Genomic DNA, 19,469 nt, shown 5'->3' with positions numbered 1-19,469 from the left:
GTGATTGAATATTATTAAAGCCAACGTACTTCAAGTAACATTATGACAAAGTACTTGTTTTAAGCATTCAAGTTCTTTTTGCTTTTTCAATTGACAACACTACACCATTGTGTCCATATTGCATTGAATTGTGGGTAATTCCATAAGTGAAGTCTGGTGAAGTCTGCACCCCAAGACCACTCTCTGGAATTTGTAGCATTCAGAGCTTCCACTTTAGGTCCCTTATGGACTGGATGCATTGTGATTGGGGACAGCCCTAAGCACTCACAGACTTATCGCACAAGTCTGGACATTTGGATTGTATCGTGACGTCAAAAATGTAAGTGATACACAAGATCTACTGCATTCACTGTCAGTGTTTGTACACCAGTATTTTCACTCTACTTGGTAGCAAACCTCATAATTCTAAATAAAAGCAGCTGGCAAATGACGCAAAATGCTTCTAATGTACGACAGGCAGGAAAGTGATGGGATTTTTTTTGTCACAGCTACTGTTCCTTTCTTGTCCTTCACTGCCAATTTTCCTGCTGTCCCCCTTACATACTGACGGTATTCCTCTAATGCCCTCTCTGCCCAGAATTTGCCTTTAACACACTAACATGTTGTCCCGCCAGTTCCCGTCGGTGCTGTTTAAGGGCCGCGTGACGCTGTGCGAGGCTCTTTGCTGCGAGGTGCTTAAATGCTGTGTCTCCAAGCTGGGTTCTCTGAGGGCTGAGGCATCTGCCCTTCTCTACCTACTGATGAGAAACAACTACGAGTACACCAAGAGGAAGACCTTCCTACGCACCCACCTGCAGGTATAGTGGAGTGACGGTTTTTGAGGGAGAGATCTGTAGATCCGGCGTCTGCTCGTGTTGAATACTCAATGAATATATATATAGTATATCAATACTGTCATCATTCATCACACTGGTTTATAACTTTCTTTCTTTCTATATTGCTCTTACTTCATCTCAGTGCTTATTTACCCCAATATTCACCCATACCCTGTAGCCTCTTGTCTACACAAACCCCTAACTCCTCTGAGTCCTTCAGTTGCTTTTATTAGGTTGATGAAGAATGTTAAGAGTGTGTTTAAACAGTTTAAACACAGATGGACTGCTGAGTTTTCCAGCCTCTCTGTCCTCTGTCAATACATATGTCCCCCAGAGCATTTTGTCTGAATATTTATTTTTCCTCCTTTTGCTTTCAACTTTCTTTCTTTCTTCTTCTCACCCACTCAATTTCTCCCTATTCTCCTTCTTCTTGTCACTATCCATCCTCTCTCTTTGTCCTCATTTTGCTCCCTTTCCCATCCAGATCATCATTGCTGTAAGCCAGCTTATCTCCGATGTGGCGCTGACTGGCAGTTCACGTTTCCAGGAATCTCTTTCCATCATCAACAACTTTGCAAACAGTGACAAGGCAATGAAGGTATGGTAGAAATCAACAAAGCTAGTGTAGGAAAAACAAAGTCTGACCACAGTTCTGAATCCAATATAATTGTACCGACAAAGGAGAAAAAACATGAAAATAAATGATGTGATCTTTAATCCTGTATAGGATTCCCTGTCAACAGGGACATTTAATATACTCCCTATTGTGAAATTGAATAAGCAGTATTGAAATACAACTGATGTGGTTTGTTTAGACTGTAAATATGTGTGAGGTGAAGATGATGACTGACAGATTCGCACAGGGAGGCACTTTTGTGTTTAAACTTTGTAAAAAGTTAATCTGTGGAAAGTATGATGGAGCATCAAAAGGTAAACAGTTTTGATCTATTTGCAGAAATGGAATACATCATTTGTAATTATATTTTCATTAGTGTTTAATCACCTGAATCTAATAATCGTTGTGTTTCGCAATCTTAGAGGGAGTGGTTTATATCTACATGGGGATCAGGTATTTTTCCAGCCACCAAATGAGAGGGTAAAATGAGGGGTGCTTAGCTGGTTGCAATCTGCAACCTCACCAGTAGATGGCCTGAAATCCTAGAAACTGGACCTTTTGAAAGGACAATGGTTGACAAACCAAGTTTTCCAGTTAAGAATATTGACGATTTACAAACGTAAAAGAGAAATTATGAAAAAAGCATGATATATGTATATATTTTGAGAGACTATTACAATTTGTTGGTAATATTACCACAATTTAATCTTCATGACAAAGAGTTACATGTATTCTACATAAAATATGAACAAAATTAAATATACACTTGAAGCAGTCCAAATTTCACTTGGGATACTTTTAGCAATAAATGCTTACACTGTGACAAAACCGCTTAGCTAAAACACCTAGTGTTTACTGTAATTAGTCGGGTATATGTCGTTTTAACACAATACATGTATTTTCATAGTCAGAATATGTTTATTATAAGCTTTGTAGGATTCTCTAATTTAAAGATTTCACAGCATACAGGAGAATTATTGGCTGTTGCAGATTAACCTCAAAAAGTCTCCTGCACTCCCACTGGAGAGAACCTCACCAATATAACTCCCCACACACCACACCACATTCATCATTCTATCTAGTTGTTAAACAGTAATGTAAGTGTGGAAACTTTGTGAATCACAATATAAAACACAATCACACAGCAATACAACATACAACAATAGCAATACATAAATGAGACTTGCAGTCTTGGGTCTTGCCCACCGCTTGCTGGGAGGCTTTCCTGCACGCCCACCTCTGCAGTCACTGCAATCACTTGGTATTGGCCAAAGATAAGAGCACTGATTATGGTTTGGACTCTCTCTTCCTGTTGTACTTATTTCACTGTATTGAAGATTACCTAATCTAAGAATAGCAAATCAAACTGAGCTTAAGGAATTCAAATGAGCTGGATGAGAACTAGCAGTTTAGACTTAAAACAACATGTAAGCCTGGGTCAGTTAAGCCACATTTAAAGGACAGGGCTCAGTTTGTATTTTTCTAATGGATGTGATCATGTTTTCACAAGTCTGTGTGTGTTTGCTTATCTCTACATGATGCAGTCCACAGCATTCCCCTCCGAAGTGAAGGGTTTGACCAAGCGGATTCGCACAGTGCTGATGGCCACGGCCCAGATGAGGGAGCATGAGAAAGACCCGGAGATGCTGCTGGACCTCCAGTACAGCCTGGCCCGATCCTACGCCAGCACCCCTGAACTAAGACGGACCTGGCTGGACAGCATGGCCCGAGCACACCTCAAGAACGGAGATCTCTCTGAGGTATCAACAGGAAGACACTCTCTTTCATTTTGTGTCATCTGTCCCTTGACCCTTATAGTTTTTTGTTTTGTTTATGTTTCACATAATGTTAATCAACCAGGTAGGCAAGTCCTGGTTTTCATGGCGGTTTGGTCTCTTGATCTTGTTTTGATAACTTTGCATATAATCTTATCTCATCACTTACAACAATAATATCTCCATGCACAAAACACACCACAATGCTGGGTGACAATGCCACGAGCAAACACCTTGCACAGTGTCTGACCTACGGTCATAGCAGTCAGTCCTTTTGTCTCGAGTTCGGTTTTCAGTTGAAGACTTATCAAATCAAATCAAATCAAGTTTTATTTATATAGCCCAAAATCACAATCACATTGCCTCAGTGGGCTTTACAGTCTGTACAGTGAACAACATCCTCTGTCCTTAGACAGGAAAAACTTCACATGTTGATGGAGGGTTTACAGGGTAAACAAAAACAATGGAAGAAGCCACAGGAAGAGCCACAGAGGAGGGATCCCTCTTCCAGGACGGACAGACATGCAATAGATGTTGCGTGTACAGTGCTGATACAACAATAACAATGAAGTTTGGAGTGTTGTATTGGCTTTCAAAATAAAGAAATGGTGTTTGGTGGTTGAGAACTATAAAGAGTATTTGATAAGGGATGGAATTGATTAGGAACCCACAAGGATTTCAACAAAGCATTGTCTGTATCACTCCTGGTCCGTTTCAGAACAAAATGCTGCAAAGAGGCCGATTCTTAATGAATTGAGCACATCAAAGTATATTCACTTACAACTTTTACATAGTTGTACTGCTGTAGAGATGTAGGCCACAGGCTAAGTAACACACTCACAATGTTTTTTTCGGGGTCTTTTTTAGTTTTTCTTTTTTTACTTGTTCTTTATGATTTTAAGTTATATACCAGCTTGGAGTATTTCAGGATGCAGGATAAGAGAGAGCTGGGATGACATGCAGCGGGGGGCAACAGGTTGGACAAGAGCCTCTGTACATGGGGTGCACGCCGTACAAACTGAGCTACTATGGTGCCCTGTGTTAATACCTTTACAATGTTTTGACAATATCAAACATTAGACAGAGAAGTCAGGTCGAGGTTTGTCATTTTATTACTGGTTACTAAGAAATAAACATTGGCTGTTCCAGCCTGGTTCAGTGTAAACAGTGGAATCTGATATAGAGTTAACAGTAACAGTCAAAGTTTATATAATTATAGTATGAACTTTTTGTCCAGTTATACTCTCTGGTTAAAATGGTAATGTTGACTAGCACTACTCTACTATTATTTAACTTTAGAGGGGTTGTGATAGCAATGTGATATTAATGTGTTTTGGTTACGGCAGATTTTCTTGCTCCTCTCCAGAAGAAGGTCAAATGTCAGGACTGATGCAGAGTATTGGTTGTGTTGTCTTACTTTTAATGGGAGTTCAAGTGCATTTATTTATATAACTAAAATTGTTAAAAGCAAGGCTAATAGGCCTTTTCACAAACAGGAAACCAAGATGACAACACAGCAAACCTAACCAGGACCTTGACTGATTTTGACATACTGTATAATTTGGTGTGTGTTTGTGTGTTTAATGTTGTTTTTGATTCAGTCTTATTTCTTCTTTGTTATTTTCTATGTTGCTTTTGTTTATTAGTTTTATTTAGTATTTAGTGTATTTAAATTTCTATTTAGGGCTGGAGGAAAAGGAAAAAAAATTATTGCAATTATTTTGAAGGATGTGATTACATTATTTAAAATTAGTAAGGAAAAGGTAATTGGAATGGTAATTGGTAGATAGATAGAATTACTTTAATAATCCCAGACTGGGAAATTATTTATTGGAATTGGTAATTTTAATATTACAATGAATCATTGCACGATTTCTATTTCATTTTGATTAATTGGTCAGCCCTATTTGTGTTTAATTTTTAAATGTATTCTTTGTTTGAACTTTTTTTAGATAACATTTTTTTTTATTTTGTTTGTTTTTGTTTTCGTATTCTATATGATTTTCACTCCAGTTTTGTTTTATCTTAGTTTGCTTTTTTTTTTATATTACGCAATTATTTACACAACAACAACAACAAAAATTAAATGAAAATAAAGAATAAAAATTCCTCCCTGTTAATTGTAATATAGGGACTCATAAAACATCTATCCAAACAGAAGAGTGAAGACACAGTTAAATGTGCCTACCAATAATAGATAAGGTAAAAGCTGTAGGAACACAAACAGACTTTTTTTCCTGCTTCATGCCTGTTGTTGTTTCACTAGTGATGCATTGCCAGTTTGGTTTGTAGGTGTGAGTCATCATGTGGTAAATTTACAGTAGAATCCATTGTTGCAGTCCCTACAATCTCGCCTTTGTCTCACTGACTCCATGGCAAGGTTTCCATTTTTTACGTTTATGTAAAGCTAAATGTTTTCACTCTTGGTACTTCAGCTGTAGAAAACGTTCAATTAATTTCCTGCTTGTTGTGCTCTCCACAGGCAGCCATGTGTTACGTTCATGTAGCCGCACTGGTTGCAGAATACCTGCACAGGAAAAGTAAGGCCCTCTGCCCATGTACACACACACACACACACACACACACACACACACACATCCGCAATGTCATTTCATCCATTCATGGGTTACACATGTACTGTAATACTAAATAAACACCAAGCAGTTTGTGGTTGGCTCATCAAGAAAACTAATAAATAGCCAAGGAGGGAGGTAAGAAAAATATTTGTGTAAGTCAAACTTCCACTAAAATAGCAGAGTTTAATTTCATTCTTAACCAACACTATGAGGATGTGGCTATGGACAGTATACACAAACATACAATGAACCTAACCTCCCCTGTAGACAGGAAGATTAGTATGCACCGGTGATTCAAGATATGCCAGTATGTTCACCAACTGTTGTTAGATACAGCATGCAAAAACTCAGCCGTCCGAGTCAATTAGACCAGCGCAGTGATGTGTAGTAAAAACAAAGGCTCACAGTTGTGTTTTGTTTGTTTTTTCACGGTCCTTTGTATCTGATGCAAAACCTGCCGTCAAACTGTCCTCTTACCAAATGTGAGCGGGTGTTTGTCTTTTAGGAATGTCAACGGAAAATGATAGTGATTAACAGTTGGCTGGCAGGGCATGCTTATCTCTCGAAAATTTGTTTGCCGGTCGCCTCGACAGCAGTACTTATCATGTGATCTATGATTAAATACACAAAAGCTTCCAAGCCTGGAGTAACATTTAATCCGTCACTGTAACACATGCACAGAACAGTTCCTCAAAAAATTGTCAGTTCATAGAGTTTCGTTGTTCTTAGAGCCAGTTGCTGAGACACTACACCTATAACAAAAAAATGTTTTGTCGCAAAAACTGTGTTTTTTTACTCTGTCTTTGCTGTTCATTCCCCAGAGCTGTTCCCGAGTGGCCTTGCAGCATTTAAGAAGATTACCTTGAATATTGAAGAAGAAGCTGCCATGAGGGAAGACACAGGAATGCAAGATGTCTATTACACCGAGGTGTGGCAGTCGGCACAGGGTTTGATTTCATGCCCAAGAGAATAGTCAGTCAATCCAGTCACGACATTTCAACCTCACATATAACAACTGACTTGATTTTCAGAATTCTATGTTTTTTTCCTCACTGGGGCTGGTGTCAATACTTTTTTTTTGGTTGTGATTAAAATGTGTCTGCAGCACTAAGTAGCAAAAACTGTAAGGTGCTGAAAGCTGGCCAACTGTCTTGTTAGATTCATAGTTTATTTCTACTTAATCAAGCAGTAATTTACCCCATTTTAGATCATTTAATCAAGCAAAGTTTATGTGTGGAACTTGGGCTTCTTTTATGTCTATTTGTCAAAGAAAGGTTTCAAAAATAGTATAGTTTTGGTAGAGGTGCTGTAACTTAGAGGTCGGCCGATTAATCCGTGTAGATATGACATACTACTAACAGTATTGGTGGATCTTGGCTAGGATGGTGACTGATATTTTCATCCACACTCATATCAAGCTTCTCAACTGGAATAACTGACTTGGAGGGAAAATAATAGCTAAAAGAAGAAGTCTAATGTTGATGTTGATTGTGAAGACCTGCTAAAATCCTCCTGTTATTCCTTTTCTCCCCCTTTTAGGAAGTCTTGGTCGAACACCTCGAGGTGTGTGTGGAAGCACTGTGGAAAGCAGAACGTTATGAGCTCATCACGCACATCGCCAAACTTATCATTCCCATTTATGAAAAGCGTCATGAGTATGAGGTACTGCAGCAACATCTCCACACTCAGATACATATCCTCCATAAAGATTGCAGCCACTGTGTATAGCCTTCTCTTGAGAAATGATTTATCCATGTCCTCTCACTTATGAAGTTTGAATTATCACACCAGTGTAAGGAATGTAGGGACATTTTTATAGAAGTATGTACGTTTTTGTTATGTTATGTAAATGTGATTCATTTTCCAATCAACATAAAACTCACTGGCTTCTTAGACCAGTTTTAAAACATTAGCCAGTGTTTCAAGCTACTGGATTACATGGTTAACATGGGTCTTTGAAATATTTGAAGGTTTTTTAATTTAAAAAAATAGACATGGTTCATAGAAAATGCTAATTATAGATTTTGTGCAAGAACAGAAATACTCTCATAGTATATATATATATATATATATATATATATATACATCATAAAAACAAGTGATGTGTGACTTTCTCACCTTTTTGGGATGCACCTTGGTCGTTCCTTTTAATAGCTCTTCTCTGGTATGTAAACTCCTTCCCTTTCCTGGTGTCATGAGACACCTCCTGCTGATCTTAAAAAGGTTCTTGGAAAACATAAACAGCTCTGCCTGACAACCTTAAGCCAAACTCGTCCTTACCACCTGTTTGCCTGCTCACACCTTTACACACAATTTACCTCCTTTACCACATGAAGAAAGGCATGTAATTGTCTGATGTGAAACTGAGATGGCTGCCAGCACTCCCTCTGAGCATTATGCATATTTATTGACACAGAGCTTTGATCATTTCCAAAAGTGGTGGAATATGTGGTCATGAAAAAAGGGCCAGTGTATAAGGATTACACACGGGCATCACAGTATTATGCCTTAAGTGACACATATCTAGTCTAAGTATCAAATAACTGACATACAACATATTCGATGTTGCATAAGCTTGTAGGAAATAACATAACTGAAATGTGTGTGCTTGTTTTTGCACACTCTGCCCAGTTCCTCCAATAATAAAAACAATCTGATACTGAATTGTCTAATTTTTCCAGAAACTGAGCCGGCTGTACGACACTCTGCACAGAGCCTACAACAAGATAATGGAAGTGATACAGTCAGGCCGCAGGCTGCTCGGGACGTACTTTAGGGTGGCCTTTTATGGACAGGTAAGGTCAACAAGGGGTCTTATTTATTTAAGCAGTATTTAAACAGTATTTATTTAAACAGTCTAAAGAAAATAGCCGCTCTGAAGTTTACTTTGTTTCCCAACCCGTCATCTTTTGTCCAAAGAAGCCACAAGAATCAGCAAAAAAGTTCCTTTAAGCTTTAAGCTGCTGTTGAAATTACAGTGTAGGTGTGGTGTGCACAGACAAGGAGGGCCCTTCCAAAATAATTTGCATACAGAAGTGTTGGGTGAAACGGAATGTAATCCGATGGGTGTGGTTATAAATCACTTTTCATTTCAGGTTGTCAAGTTGTTTATTTGATTGTATCAGAAATATTTAGCATTATTTTGCTGTGTCACATCGCCGCCACCACATGACTGGCATGATTCTTGAATCTCGAATTCATACCATATTTGTACCATACATCACAACTAAAAAACTGCATTTCAAGAGGTGAAAAATGATTTAGCTTCCACTTTTGCCAGAAAGCTTTAGAATTTTGCAAAGTAGAATAGATAATTAGAAGTGAGGAGAAAGGAGTGAACTTGATGATAATCTTACTTGCAGTGAGAGATAGTCATTTGGGTTAAAAAAACAGCTGAAGCATGCTGTATTTGCATCTGTAGTATCTTAAAAAGTCTAATCCATCTATCTTTATAATAATATTGGCACTTTTTGTTTTGAAAACACAAAATAAAAAAATAAAAATTTGAATTACTGAACTCAATGCATACTTCTTTCAGCACACTGAACTGGACACACTGAAATGTGTCTCATTATTTTTTTAACTGAGTGAACACGTATTTTTCACAGGGCTTCTTTGAGGAAGAGGATGGGAAGGAGTACATTTACAAAGAGCCCAAACTCACTGGGCTGTCTGAAATCTCTCAGCGGCTGCTGACACTCTACGGGGAAAAGTTTGGGCCGGAAAACGTCAAGATAATCCAGGACTCAAACAAGGTGTGGTACATAAATAGAGGAAGGAAAAGGTGGGAAGTGTTTGGAATAAATAGTCTTGATGTGTGGTCACTGACCGTGTTATTTTTGTTGAAATGCAGTCAGAAATGCAAGTAAGCCGTTTGACATTGCCTCCCCACTGTTGTGTTTACTTAGAAAATATGATTTGTTGAATATAATGTTGGACATATTCAGTTTCTTCTCCATGGAGTCATTGGGAACTCTCAGTTGACAGATTGCAATTTGATTTCTTTGAATGCATGATTGTTTTTGCTTAAACTTTGTGGCCTGTTGAAGAGTAAGTGGAGGTCAGTGAGGCAGCATGTGGAGAAAGAAAGGGAGTGTTTTATTACCGTGGTGATCTCAGGAAAGTTAAGTTAAAGTTATGTTTCTTTCGGACATTTCATTAATCTTCAGCAGTTCACTTTCATGGGATTTAAGCCTCACTTATTGCCCGACTCTCTCACATTTACTGTTGTTATATATTTATTAAAGGCCATCGCTCTCCCACAGGTAAACCCCAAAGAGCTGGACCCAAAGTTTGCCTACGTCCAGGTGACGTTTGTCAAGCCGTACTTCGAGGAGAAGGAGGCGCCAGAGAAGAAGACGGACTTCGAGAAGTGCCACAACATCAATCGCTTTGTATTCGAGACGCCTTACACGCTGTCAGGCAAAAAACATGGCGGAGTGGAGGAGCAGTGCAAGAGGAGGATTGTGCTTACAAGTATGTGAAACACAATGGGTTCACCAGCACTCTGACACTTGCGGTTAACTGTGACAGGAGACTGTTGACAGATTAGTCAGACCGATACGGTAAATGTCTAGAAGTTTGCGTTTGTGGACATAAAACCACAAAAGCGCCACAGCATAATACATTGTTCTTTGTTATCATGATGACACACCTCACATAGACATGAAAGAAAAACCCGAGCTGTTCATCTAATCTATTTCAAGAGACAGTCAACCAAAAATAAACACCACATATTTTTCCTCTTACCTGTAGTGCTATTAACCCATCTAGATTGTTATTGTGTGAGTTGCAGAGTTGAGGAGACATTAGCTGTAGAGATGTCAACATTCGCTTCAGTGTTATTTAACTTGATGGTACTCAGCTTGTGGTGCTCAAAGCATCAAAAACATTCGATTGGGAAAACTCAACAGCGATGTCTCCTTCCAGAAATCCTGACCCTGTTACTCAAGGTAATCCACAGACTTTGTTGTGAACAGTTTCATTAAGGAACTACTCTCCCATCAACCATATTGCCATGCAGAAAGGATACATGTGTCTACTCATGGATGAGAGTCTCACGTTGTAAACATCAATGGTAGGAAAAAATAAGCTGTACTTTTGGCTAGCAGCAAGCTAACCATGCTAAATAAGCTTCTTTCTGCAGGGTGACGCAGAGAGAAAAAATCCCCACTTGAAACAGAAGGTCCGTGGATTATCTTGAGTAACCAGGTCATGATTTCTGTAAAATAACATTACCATTGAGTTTTCCAAATGTATTCGAGCGCCACAAACTGAGTGCCATCTAGTTTCATTATATTTAAGAGAGGGCAAACATCTCCATGGCTGATATCGCCAAAACTCTGCAATCAAACCAACACCCGTTGTTCTGTATATACATGCAGTGCTGGGAAGAGACAGCAAACATTGAAATGGCTTGTTACTGTAACAGGTAACATGTAGTTGTCGTTGTGGGCAGGGTTTCATGAAGAGAGACAATACTTAGCATCTCAATTACACACTAAAGAAAACAAAGACACTTTTGCTGTTTCTAGTGCTGATGTTTGCAGTGCTATCAAAGCAAACATTGGGTTGCCACAAAGGCTGCAAAAGCTTTTAGTGTGCCTGTCATCACATTCGATTGCCTGCTCATGACAAGCAACCAGACGAGGGATCACCCTGAATATGACCCTGTAAGAAGCACATTTCACTTGTGTTTTGTTTAACAAACTTTAGTTGATTATTTTGGCACGCATGTCTCAGACTGCTCTTGTGTCCCCAGCTGCCAACACCTTCCCGTACGTGAAGAAGCGCATAGAGGTGGTGGGGGAGAAGCAGGTGGAGCTTAAGCCAGTGGATGTGGCCATAGATGAGATGAAAGCTCGAACAGTCGAGCTGACCAAGCTCTGCTCCAACCAGGAAGTGGACATGATCCAACTGCAGCTCAAACTGCAGGGCTGCATCTCTGTGCAGGTAAAGGCTCAAAGCCACTTCAAGACACACCAAATTGTGTAAACTGGTACAGCATGGTGAATCACTCCCTTTTGTTGCATTTTTATGGGTAAAATCTGACTAGACATCAAATTTGTATAAAGAGGAAACATGTCTATGAATGTACAGTAACTTTGCAAAACTGGACTGGGATCGACAGTTGTGTGCCATGAGAAAGCCTACTTGCTGATTGGAATCTGTCTGTGCACTGATCAGAGTATGATGAGAATGCTTATTTTTTGCTGCAGGTAAATGCAGGTCCCATGGCCTACGCCAGAGCATTCCTGGATGACAGCAAATCCAACCAGTCTGGCAACAAGAAAGTAAAAGACCTCAAAGACATTTTTAGGTAACATTTAACCTTTGACTATCTGACTTAGCTGCTTGTTTATTCTCAATTATTTGTCTTAGATGGACTCTCAGAATGTTGTTACGCTTCCTAATTTCTTGTTAACATGTATTGTAAACTATTGCCAACAGTTAATAAGTGATCTTATGAACAGTCATTGAAGGTTGTCACTAAGTTTATCATTTTATTTTGGATACCTGAAGGCGTTTTGTCCAGGCATGCAGCATGGCTCTGGACATAAATGAGCGTCTGATCAAGGAGGACCAGTTTGAGTACCACGAAGGCCTCAAGGCCAACTTCAAAGAAATGGTAAAGGAGCTGTCTGACATCATCCACGAGCAGGTAAATGTACTTTTTCACACAGACGCTTAGTTACCTTTGATACACCGTTGGTCAGACAGGCTGCTGTCATTGTCACTTTATTGTCACTGTCATTGTCACTTTAAAACCACTGGCACCATTTTGTCTGCATGAAAGACAGAGAGAGCATGCTGATTGTGAGAATGGGTGAGTGGAAAGTGTTGTGCCACAGTATGTTGTGGCCAGGGGACTAATAATTACTATAAGACAATTGATAAATCTGTCACATTTCATATGTCAAGTAATCCATATTTTGTAAATGATTTTATCAGTGTGACACTTAGAACATGCGACACAGCCAATTAAGGGAACTTGGGATCTGAGTACCATTAAGCATTTAACAACACAATCAGTGTGTACCTTTGGCCCATGGCCCATGATAACTTTCAGTTTTGGATTGGAAAGGGAAAAAGCTCTGGCACCCCTGCTATAGTAGTATCTAACCCTGCCAAAAGTTTTGGTTTTGTGTGCTGGTTTTGCCATGTATTCGTTTTAGCTTTATGGTATACAACATAGGTGTATATTATTTTTTTGTTTGTTTCTGGATAACATAATGACATTTAGAACATTAAACAGCAATATGAATGGCCTTTTTTGTCAGGATAATGCTTAGACCTTACTTTAAAATAGTCTCCATGAAAACTGCTCACTGTGTATCGTGTCGATTATCCAGGCTAAGGGGAACACTAATTCAAGAGAGAAATGCTCCTTTTAAAATGTTTTTGTTTCAGTGCTGTAGGCTCCACAGACAAATTTCTATCAACCTCTGCAGAGAAGAAAATGTGAAAAAGTGTTGAAAAAAATGTCTTTAGTTACCATAGTGAAAGTACCCACTACTGTTTCTGCATTATAGTCAGCCTGGCTCTATGTAAAAAACATGTTAATTAGATTATTGTCCACTGTGAGCCACATGGGGAATCACACATAAACTGAGCCAAGTCAAACAATGAATCATACACACGTACAAACATTGTTAGAATTTTGTTTTCTGGTGTCCGTTGCCAGGTTTTTTGTTTTCAAATCCTCTTTTTATGCGAGTCTATTATTTTATTGTACCCATAATTACCTCGAGCAAGAGGGAATTTAAAGTTCATGCACAGTAGTTTACTATTATGCCTAGCACAATGCAAATCCTCAGAATGGGAAGGTGAGGCTGTAAAAGGAGAAGAAAAACTGTGAGTGTTCTCTTTTATGGGCACAAACACAACTGGCACAGTAGGAACTATTATCGCTTTATTAACCGTGCTGGTTGCGTTTCATTAATGAACTCCTTGGCCTTGTTTACAAATGTTTTCAAGAACTTTCAGCAGCCACTGTTGGCTCAAAAATCATCATACTTCCTTATCCTTCTTTTTGCGGGTGTGATTCTTAACATTGCTCATGCTCGGATTGGAAGTGAGTCATGATGTGTTGCAATTGGAAACAGCGTTAATGTAATGTCCAGGGATAATTGTAAACCGAATTTCCTCATAAACATTTCCTAGAAGAATGACTCCCAGAATCACATACAGTAAGATGGTAAATACACTTGTTTGTTCCTGTTCTTAAAAGCCTTGCCTGGGGAGTTATCTGATTCTCCTTAGGTTGAGTTGAGGGTGAAAATAGAATAGAACCATTATTGTGCACTTTGCTCTCTGGGTGTCATTAAAATTGTGTCATGGATATATTGCAGCACAGCTGCTCCAGGTTGGGTCAGGTTATCAGATTGAGTTTCAGTGTGCACAGTGTACATGCTGATATTTGATAATACTTTGGCTGCTCTTTTATCAAACTAACTGGTCTGACTTTTTTTCTCCAATGTGCTGGCCATTAGCTTTAAGGAAAAACAGGTAATGTGATCATCAAGTGTGTTCAAGCTCAGTTTGTATTTTTGTCCTGTTCTTAAACACATTCATTATGATTTTGCACATCCCAAGTTGATTTCTTTGAGACATTTCATGGTTTAAAGGTAATGTGAAATACATTCATTTGGATGCAAAAGCAAATTAAAAAATTAATCACAATGGTGACACGCTAAAAAAGACTGATTAGATAATCTGGCTTTAATTATAAATCAGGGGCAATAAAGAGAATGAATCAGGCACATGCAGCAATTTAATGTCAAATAAAGTGCATTCATTTTTTTATATGGCATTCACAGTTTTTGGCAGGCGTGGCAGCCCCTCACTGAATCAAACTTTTTGGATCACTACCAGACATGAAAAGGGATTTGCATTATAGATCTTGGCCAACACTGGCTCCACAGATGGTGTCGGAAACAATGCAAACGAGATAGACCATAGATGTCATAATCAAATTCTATTTTCCTGCACAGAAGTTTCCTGTTGACAGGCATAAAAACCTACTTCCTGGTTGTAGATTTACTGCCAAGAGTACTGACAATTAACCATCTATCATCCAGGTCCCTCCCATCAATCCACCCCTTTGCCTCAAGTCCTGCAGTTGTGGTTGCATTAGCAAAACAAGGATATCAAAATAGCAAACTCGACACTAGAATGGCAGCGGATAAATAAACATGATGACTTTTACTGTATGTTCAAGAATAGCCCATATATAAATCAAATACTCAGACAAGCTGATATATACAGTGGGGCTGCATATAAACATTTAGGGATGAGTCCAGTGACTGGGTTGGAAAAAAACACAACAGATTTAGCAGATGAAGAGTTTCAACCTTATTCCGTTCTCACATTAAGCATGTAAACATTTTGTAGTAGAAATTCAATATTGTAGTAAATATCCCATATGATGCTCATAATTAGATTCATGAAGTACACAGATCTACATAAGTGAATTAGATGGTTTTCATCAAACAGCAGAGTAGGCGTCTCTAGCACAACCTGACCTACTTCCACACTGTACAGAGAGACATAAAGTCTGGAGAGACCAAAGCAACAGAACATCTTCAGTATAAACAACTTTTGTGTGAGATGAAAATGTTGCCACTCATTGTGGCCAAATTAATGTGGCCTTCACTGGATGACTTCCTACCATATAACCAGGACCACCACTGTTCACTTTAATTCCACTTATTAATACAAAACCTGATACAAAAATATGTCTTTTTAATAGCTATACTAAATGTGAAAGCTTGGTGTCTGCCATTCTTTATGACTCTTTTATTTGCAACAACTACAGAGATTAAAAACTATAGAAGAACAACTGAAAGCTTCATTAAAAGTGAATGAGTCAGCCACTAGGGGTCTGTCAATCGAAACAAAGCAAAAGACATACAGTAAGTAGTGTGCAATCATGGGAGGTGTTGTCTTTATTATTAAATAACAACAATTGCCAATATAAGTCTATTTATGTGACTCGTGCAGAAATGTTCACAGACAAGGAAATATTTTAAAATGTTATTTTTACTTTACGTTTAGCTCCATTTGACGACTTCCCTCCCCACGCTCTAATGTATCATCAGAAACAGAATCAGTATTCATTTATTGTCCCACAAACCGGGAAATTTGTTTGCCAAAGCAGCCAAAGGACAGTAGTATAATAAAAAACAATAACAATAGTAAAAAATAAAGGTTAAAGGTAAGAAATAGAATAGAGTAGAATAAACTCCTATATACATATGAACATAATATTGAATAAAATTAACATAAATGTGAATTATAAACATTAATCTGATGTTTTCCAGAAAGTTTTTGCTTCAGGCCACCAAATGAAACGCGCTGTTACCTTAAAAAAGATACAGATTTCTCTTTGTAAGAACATTGTTGAAAACGTTGAGGGTAAAGATATGAGATAAGGATGATAACCACACATATTTGGTGTTGTCTTCAACTGTCTGGCTGGTAACCTGATCTGTTTCACATGGGACAGTATGATAACATGTCATTTGATCATCCTGTCCATTGTTTGAATGATATGTTGTGTTGGCATTGGCCAGATCAAATTGTTACCTCAAGGCTTTTTAAACTGCTGTTTAGAAGAGTGTGCATAGTGTCAGTAACATTCATAAATATACTTCTATTTCAATGAATTGAATAAAATAATATATACAAATGTCATTCAGCCTGTCTCACCCTGTAGAACTTTCCATTTACTGCTCTGAATACAGTGTCAAGTTGTACATTTCCTGCTCTGCTGCATGGATACGTTTGGTAATACGTCTCTGCTGCAGCTAGAGCCGTTTGGTTGGAGTGAATATAAATATTTAGTAAACATAACTAGCTCTGTCGGAAACCTGCTGCCTCCCTCTCACATCTCAGATTTGTTCAGCGATTAGTTTTAGATTAACATATCAGTGTGATAATCAGCCAGCCACAGTAGTTGAACATGCAAAGCGTTCGTGCAGACCAGAACACAAGCATACATAAAGACAATTCTGATAAGTGTCGTTTAATCTAAAACTAAGGTGTGGTGCAAGGACTGCATGAAGAGACCACTGCCTTCATGTGAGAACTGACACTCATCCTGTGTGTTTTGCTTCGACCCCAGATCTACCAGGAGGATATGATGCGCTCGCTGCTACAAAACTCCCTCCATGTATTCCGTGCCATCAGCGGGACGTCCACCGACCTGGGCTGATCTCTGTCCCGCTGGCTTCCCTCTGCCGTGCCACCCGCCCTCATGCATATCCTCTCACTTTTCCCTCAAGGACTTGAATTAGATGATAACAGGGGCGGCTCTTCGTGTCTTGTCTGCCTGTTAATGCTCGCAAAAACTCCCCCAGGCGGAGATGCCATTCAGCTATCCTCAGCATCAGAAAATGACCGGGCTGGAAGAACGCAGCACAGCAGTTGGATATAATATTCAAATCACAGCAGTAGTATTTCTGAGAATGTATCGAAGCAGAAACCAACTAAATGTCGGCATGCCAGGTATCGGTGTTCTGCTGAATCATGCTAGGTTGCATTGCACTTTTTTCTGCCTTTTGCGATGAACTGTAGGATTTGAATATTGGTTCCTTACGGAAAGATACTGGACTAAAGCTCTCTCTGCAATGTTGCCCTCCATATCTATGCAGGACACACCACACTTCTCCAAAATGATTTTTTAATACTTGATTAGACTTTTTCATTGTACCAGACCAGTGTTTTGTTTTATGTTGAGCCTGCAATGTGAGCAATATCCTTACTCAACCGGTTTTGTTTTAAGACGTGCCCAAACTGAGAGCATGAGGTTGAAACAGTCTTGCCAAGGGTTCGTGTTTGTTGGCTAGAAGGGCATTCCAGCCAGGTAAACTGGTTGTGACCAACAGATTACGTCAAAGGAGCAGCAGCTTGTAGCGAGCACTGGTCCAAAGTTATGACCCTGTTTGTTCAATGACACACATAAAAACCTTAAAGGAAATCAAAGACAGACCTCAGGGTTGTATTAAAGCTGTGTGATAGAGCTGCTTTTTGGAAAAGTTTGCACAGTTTAAAAGTAGCTCAGTTACTATTGTTGGTAATAACTAATGTTCAGGAGTATATTGGAGTTAATTAACAATGTCATAGCAGAAAAAAAACAATGTGTAAATTCTATCAGAGCTGTAACACAATCACTCAATCAGTATTCTCTGTGGGCTCATTTTATGGCCTGTAGACATTGAAAGTCAGAAACAGGATTTGAAGACAGGACACACTGATCACAGCAGTGTAATTATATTTACTTCAGTGGAGTGAGTGAGTGAGTGTAGAATTCCTCTCATCTGGTTTATGATCCAGTGCCTTTCTGATCTGCCTTCTGAAAAGACTCCTTTATCTCAAGTAATAAGACCTTCATCACATGCTGGTTATACACAGTATTTCACAAGTGCTACACTGTAATTAGCAGATAGATGAATAATATTTAAGCAAATGTACATAATTTGTTGTCATGCTGTAAAGTGAATTCTGTATCCATGTATGTACTGTATGTATGTATGTATTTATATTTGAAACATTTTGGACTTTCGTTCAGTCCAAATCCGTCCTAGCAGAGAGATTTTTTTGTTTGTTTTTATTGCATTATATACTGAAGTGCGGCTGCTTGTCAAACTTACTTTGTAAAGCCTTTTTCCAATAAAACCCGGACAAAACTATTGAGATGGAAACGTCTGTCTTAATCTTGACAGTAGTTAACAAAACTGTCTCCATTTTGATGTTCTCTAGCTTTCACAAAACATTCATCTGGTGATGAATTCTTTCTCAACTTCATAGCTAACTTAAATGTAACCTCGTGTGCCAGATGGTTTGATACACGAACCATCTGGTGTCGGATTCCAAAGGCTATACAACAAAATACTTTCCAAGTAACTGTTCTAACCACTACTAGCAAAGCCACTTGGTAAATCAAACTCTTGCTGAAGTCACTCAAGAGAAGAGTGAAAACATCTCTACCACTGATAAGAGCTGTTGGTGCCCTTGTTTGCTCTTCATTCAATTAAATATACTCTAAAGAAATATACGCTCTTGAGGAGCTGCCATTGTTCTCAAAGGACCAGTCACTTCTCTTACTTGTCCTTAGACCTAAACCATGCACGTGGCTGCTGTCCTCAGCTTCCAGTAGTCCCACAGGGCTCCCAGGACACTAATTGGCCTGAACAACCAACAGCCATAGCTTGAAGCCTGGCAAGTTAGATTCTTGAGATTACATGATCTTGCAAATCCATCTGCCTTTGCAAGTTATTCAACACCAGGAAGAGAAAATCGTGTCCTTATGAATCAGTCTTTATGCACAGGGTGCATTGCCATGTTGAATGACACTACGGTAGCTACAACTTGATGTAGTGTCCATTAGAGTGCTGCAGAAATGAGTCGATAACCGGGAAATGAGTTTGCAGTGCATTTTGGCACTTCTGGTTTCTTCATCTTAGATGCCTGAAATAATAAGGTTTGTGGTTCACACATGCTTAAGAGATTCTCACAGTTTGTTCTGCAACATAAAATACTTAATTATATGACAGAGCTTGTTGTTATGGACATAAAACTTAAGTACTTTATTACCGAACATGATGACTCATCTATTCACTAGTCCGTCTTTACAGACTTAAATTGCAAACTATTCCAACTCATTAGATTGAGCCGTTTATGTGAA

At 38.8% G+C, this 19,469-nt stretch overlaps 1 protein-coding gene across 4 annotated transcripts in view; it reads left to right on the top strand.

Moving 5' to 3' along the window:
• The window catches only part of dock11 (dedicator of cytokinesis 11), a 66,937-nt gene extending 48,463 nt beyond the window's left edge, over positions 1–18,474 (top strand). For 3 of the 4 annotated variants that reach the window (XM_030430747.1, XM_030430746.1, XM_030430749.1), the window contains 13 exons: positions 615–797; positions 1,300–1,413; positions 2,976–3,191; positions 5,689–5,746; positions 6,604–6,710; positions 7,322–7,444; positions 8,464–8,577; positions 9,391–9,537; positions 10,048–10,258; positions 11,544–11,734; positions 12,001–12,101; positions 12,305–12,443; positions 16,908–18,474. In XM_030430747.1, the coding sequence (XP_030286607.1) occupies positions 615–797; positions 1,300–1,413; positions 2,976–3,191; positions 5,689–5,746; positions 6,604–6,710; positions 7,322–7,444; positions 8,464–8,577; positions 9,391–9,537; positions 10,048–10,258; positions 11,544–11,734; positions 12,001–12,101; positions 12,305–12,443; positions 16,908–16,997 (1,794 nt within the window). In that variant the 3' untranslated portion in view covers positions 16,998–18,474. Of the gene's footprint in view, positions 1–614; positions 798–1,299; positions 1,414–2,975; positions 3,192–5,688; positions 5,747–6,603; positions 6,711–7,321; positions 7,445–8,463; positions 8,578–9,390; positions 9,538–10,047; positions 10,259–11,543; positions 11,735–12,000; positions 12,102–12,304; positions 12,444–14,274; positions 14,291–16,907 lie in introns of all 4 variants that reach the window. The other variant, XM_030430748.1, reaches the window with a different exon arrangement.
• Positions 18,475–19,469: the final 995 nt, after the last annotated feature.

Source organism: Sparus aurata, chromosome 10, assembly GCF_900880675.1.
Source record: "Sparus aurata chromosome 10, fSpaAur1.1, whole genome shotgun sequence".
In the NCBI taxonomy this organism is placed as follows: Eukaryota; Metazoa; Chordata; class Actinopteri; order Spariformes; family Sparidae; genus Sparus; species Sparus aurata.
Note: the sequence above shows the minus strand (reverse complement) of the source record. Positions and strands in the feature narration are given on the sequence as shown.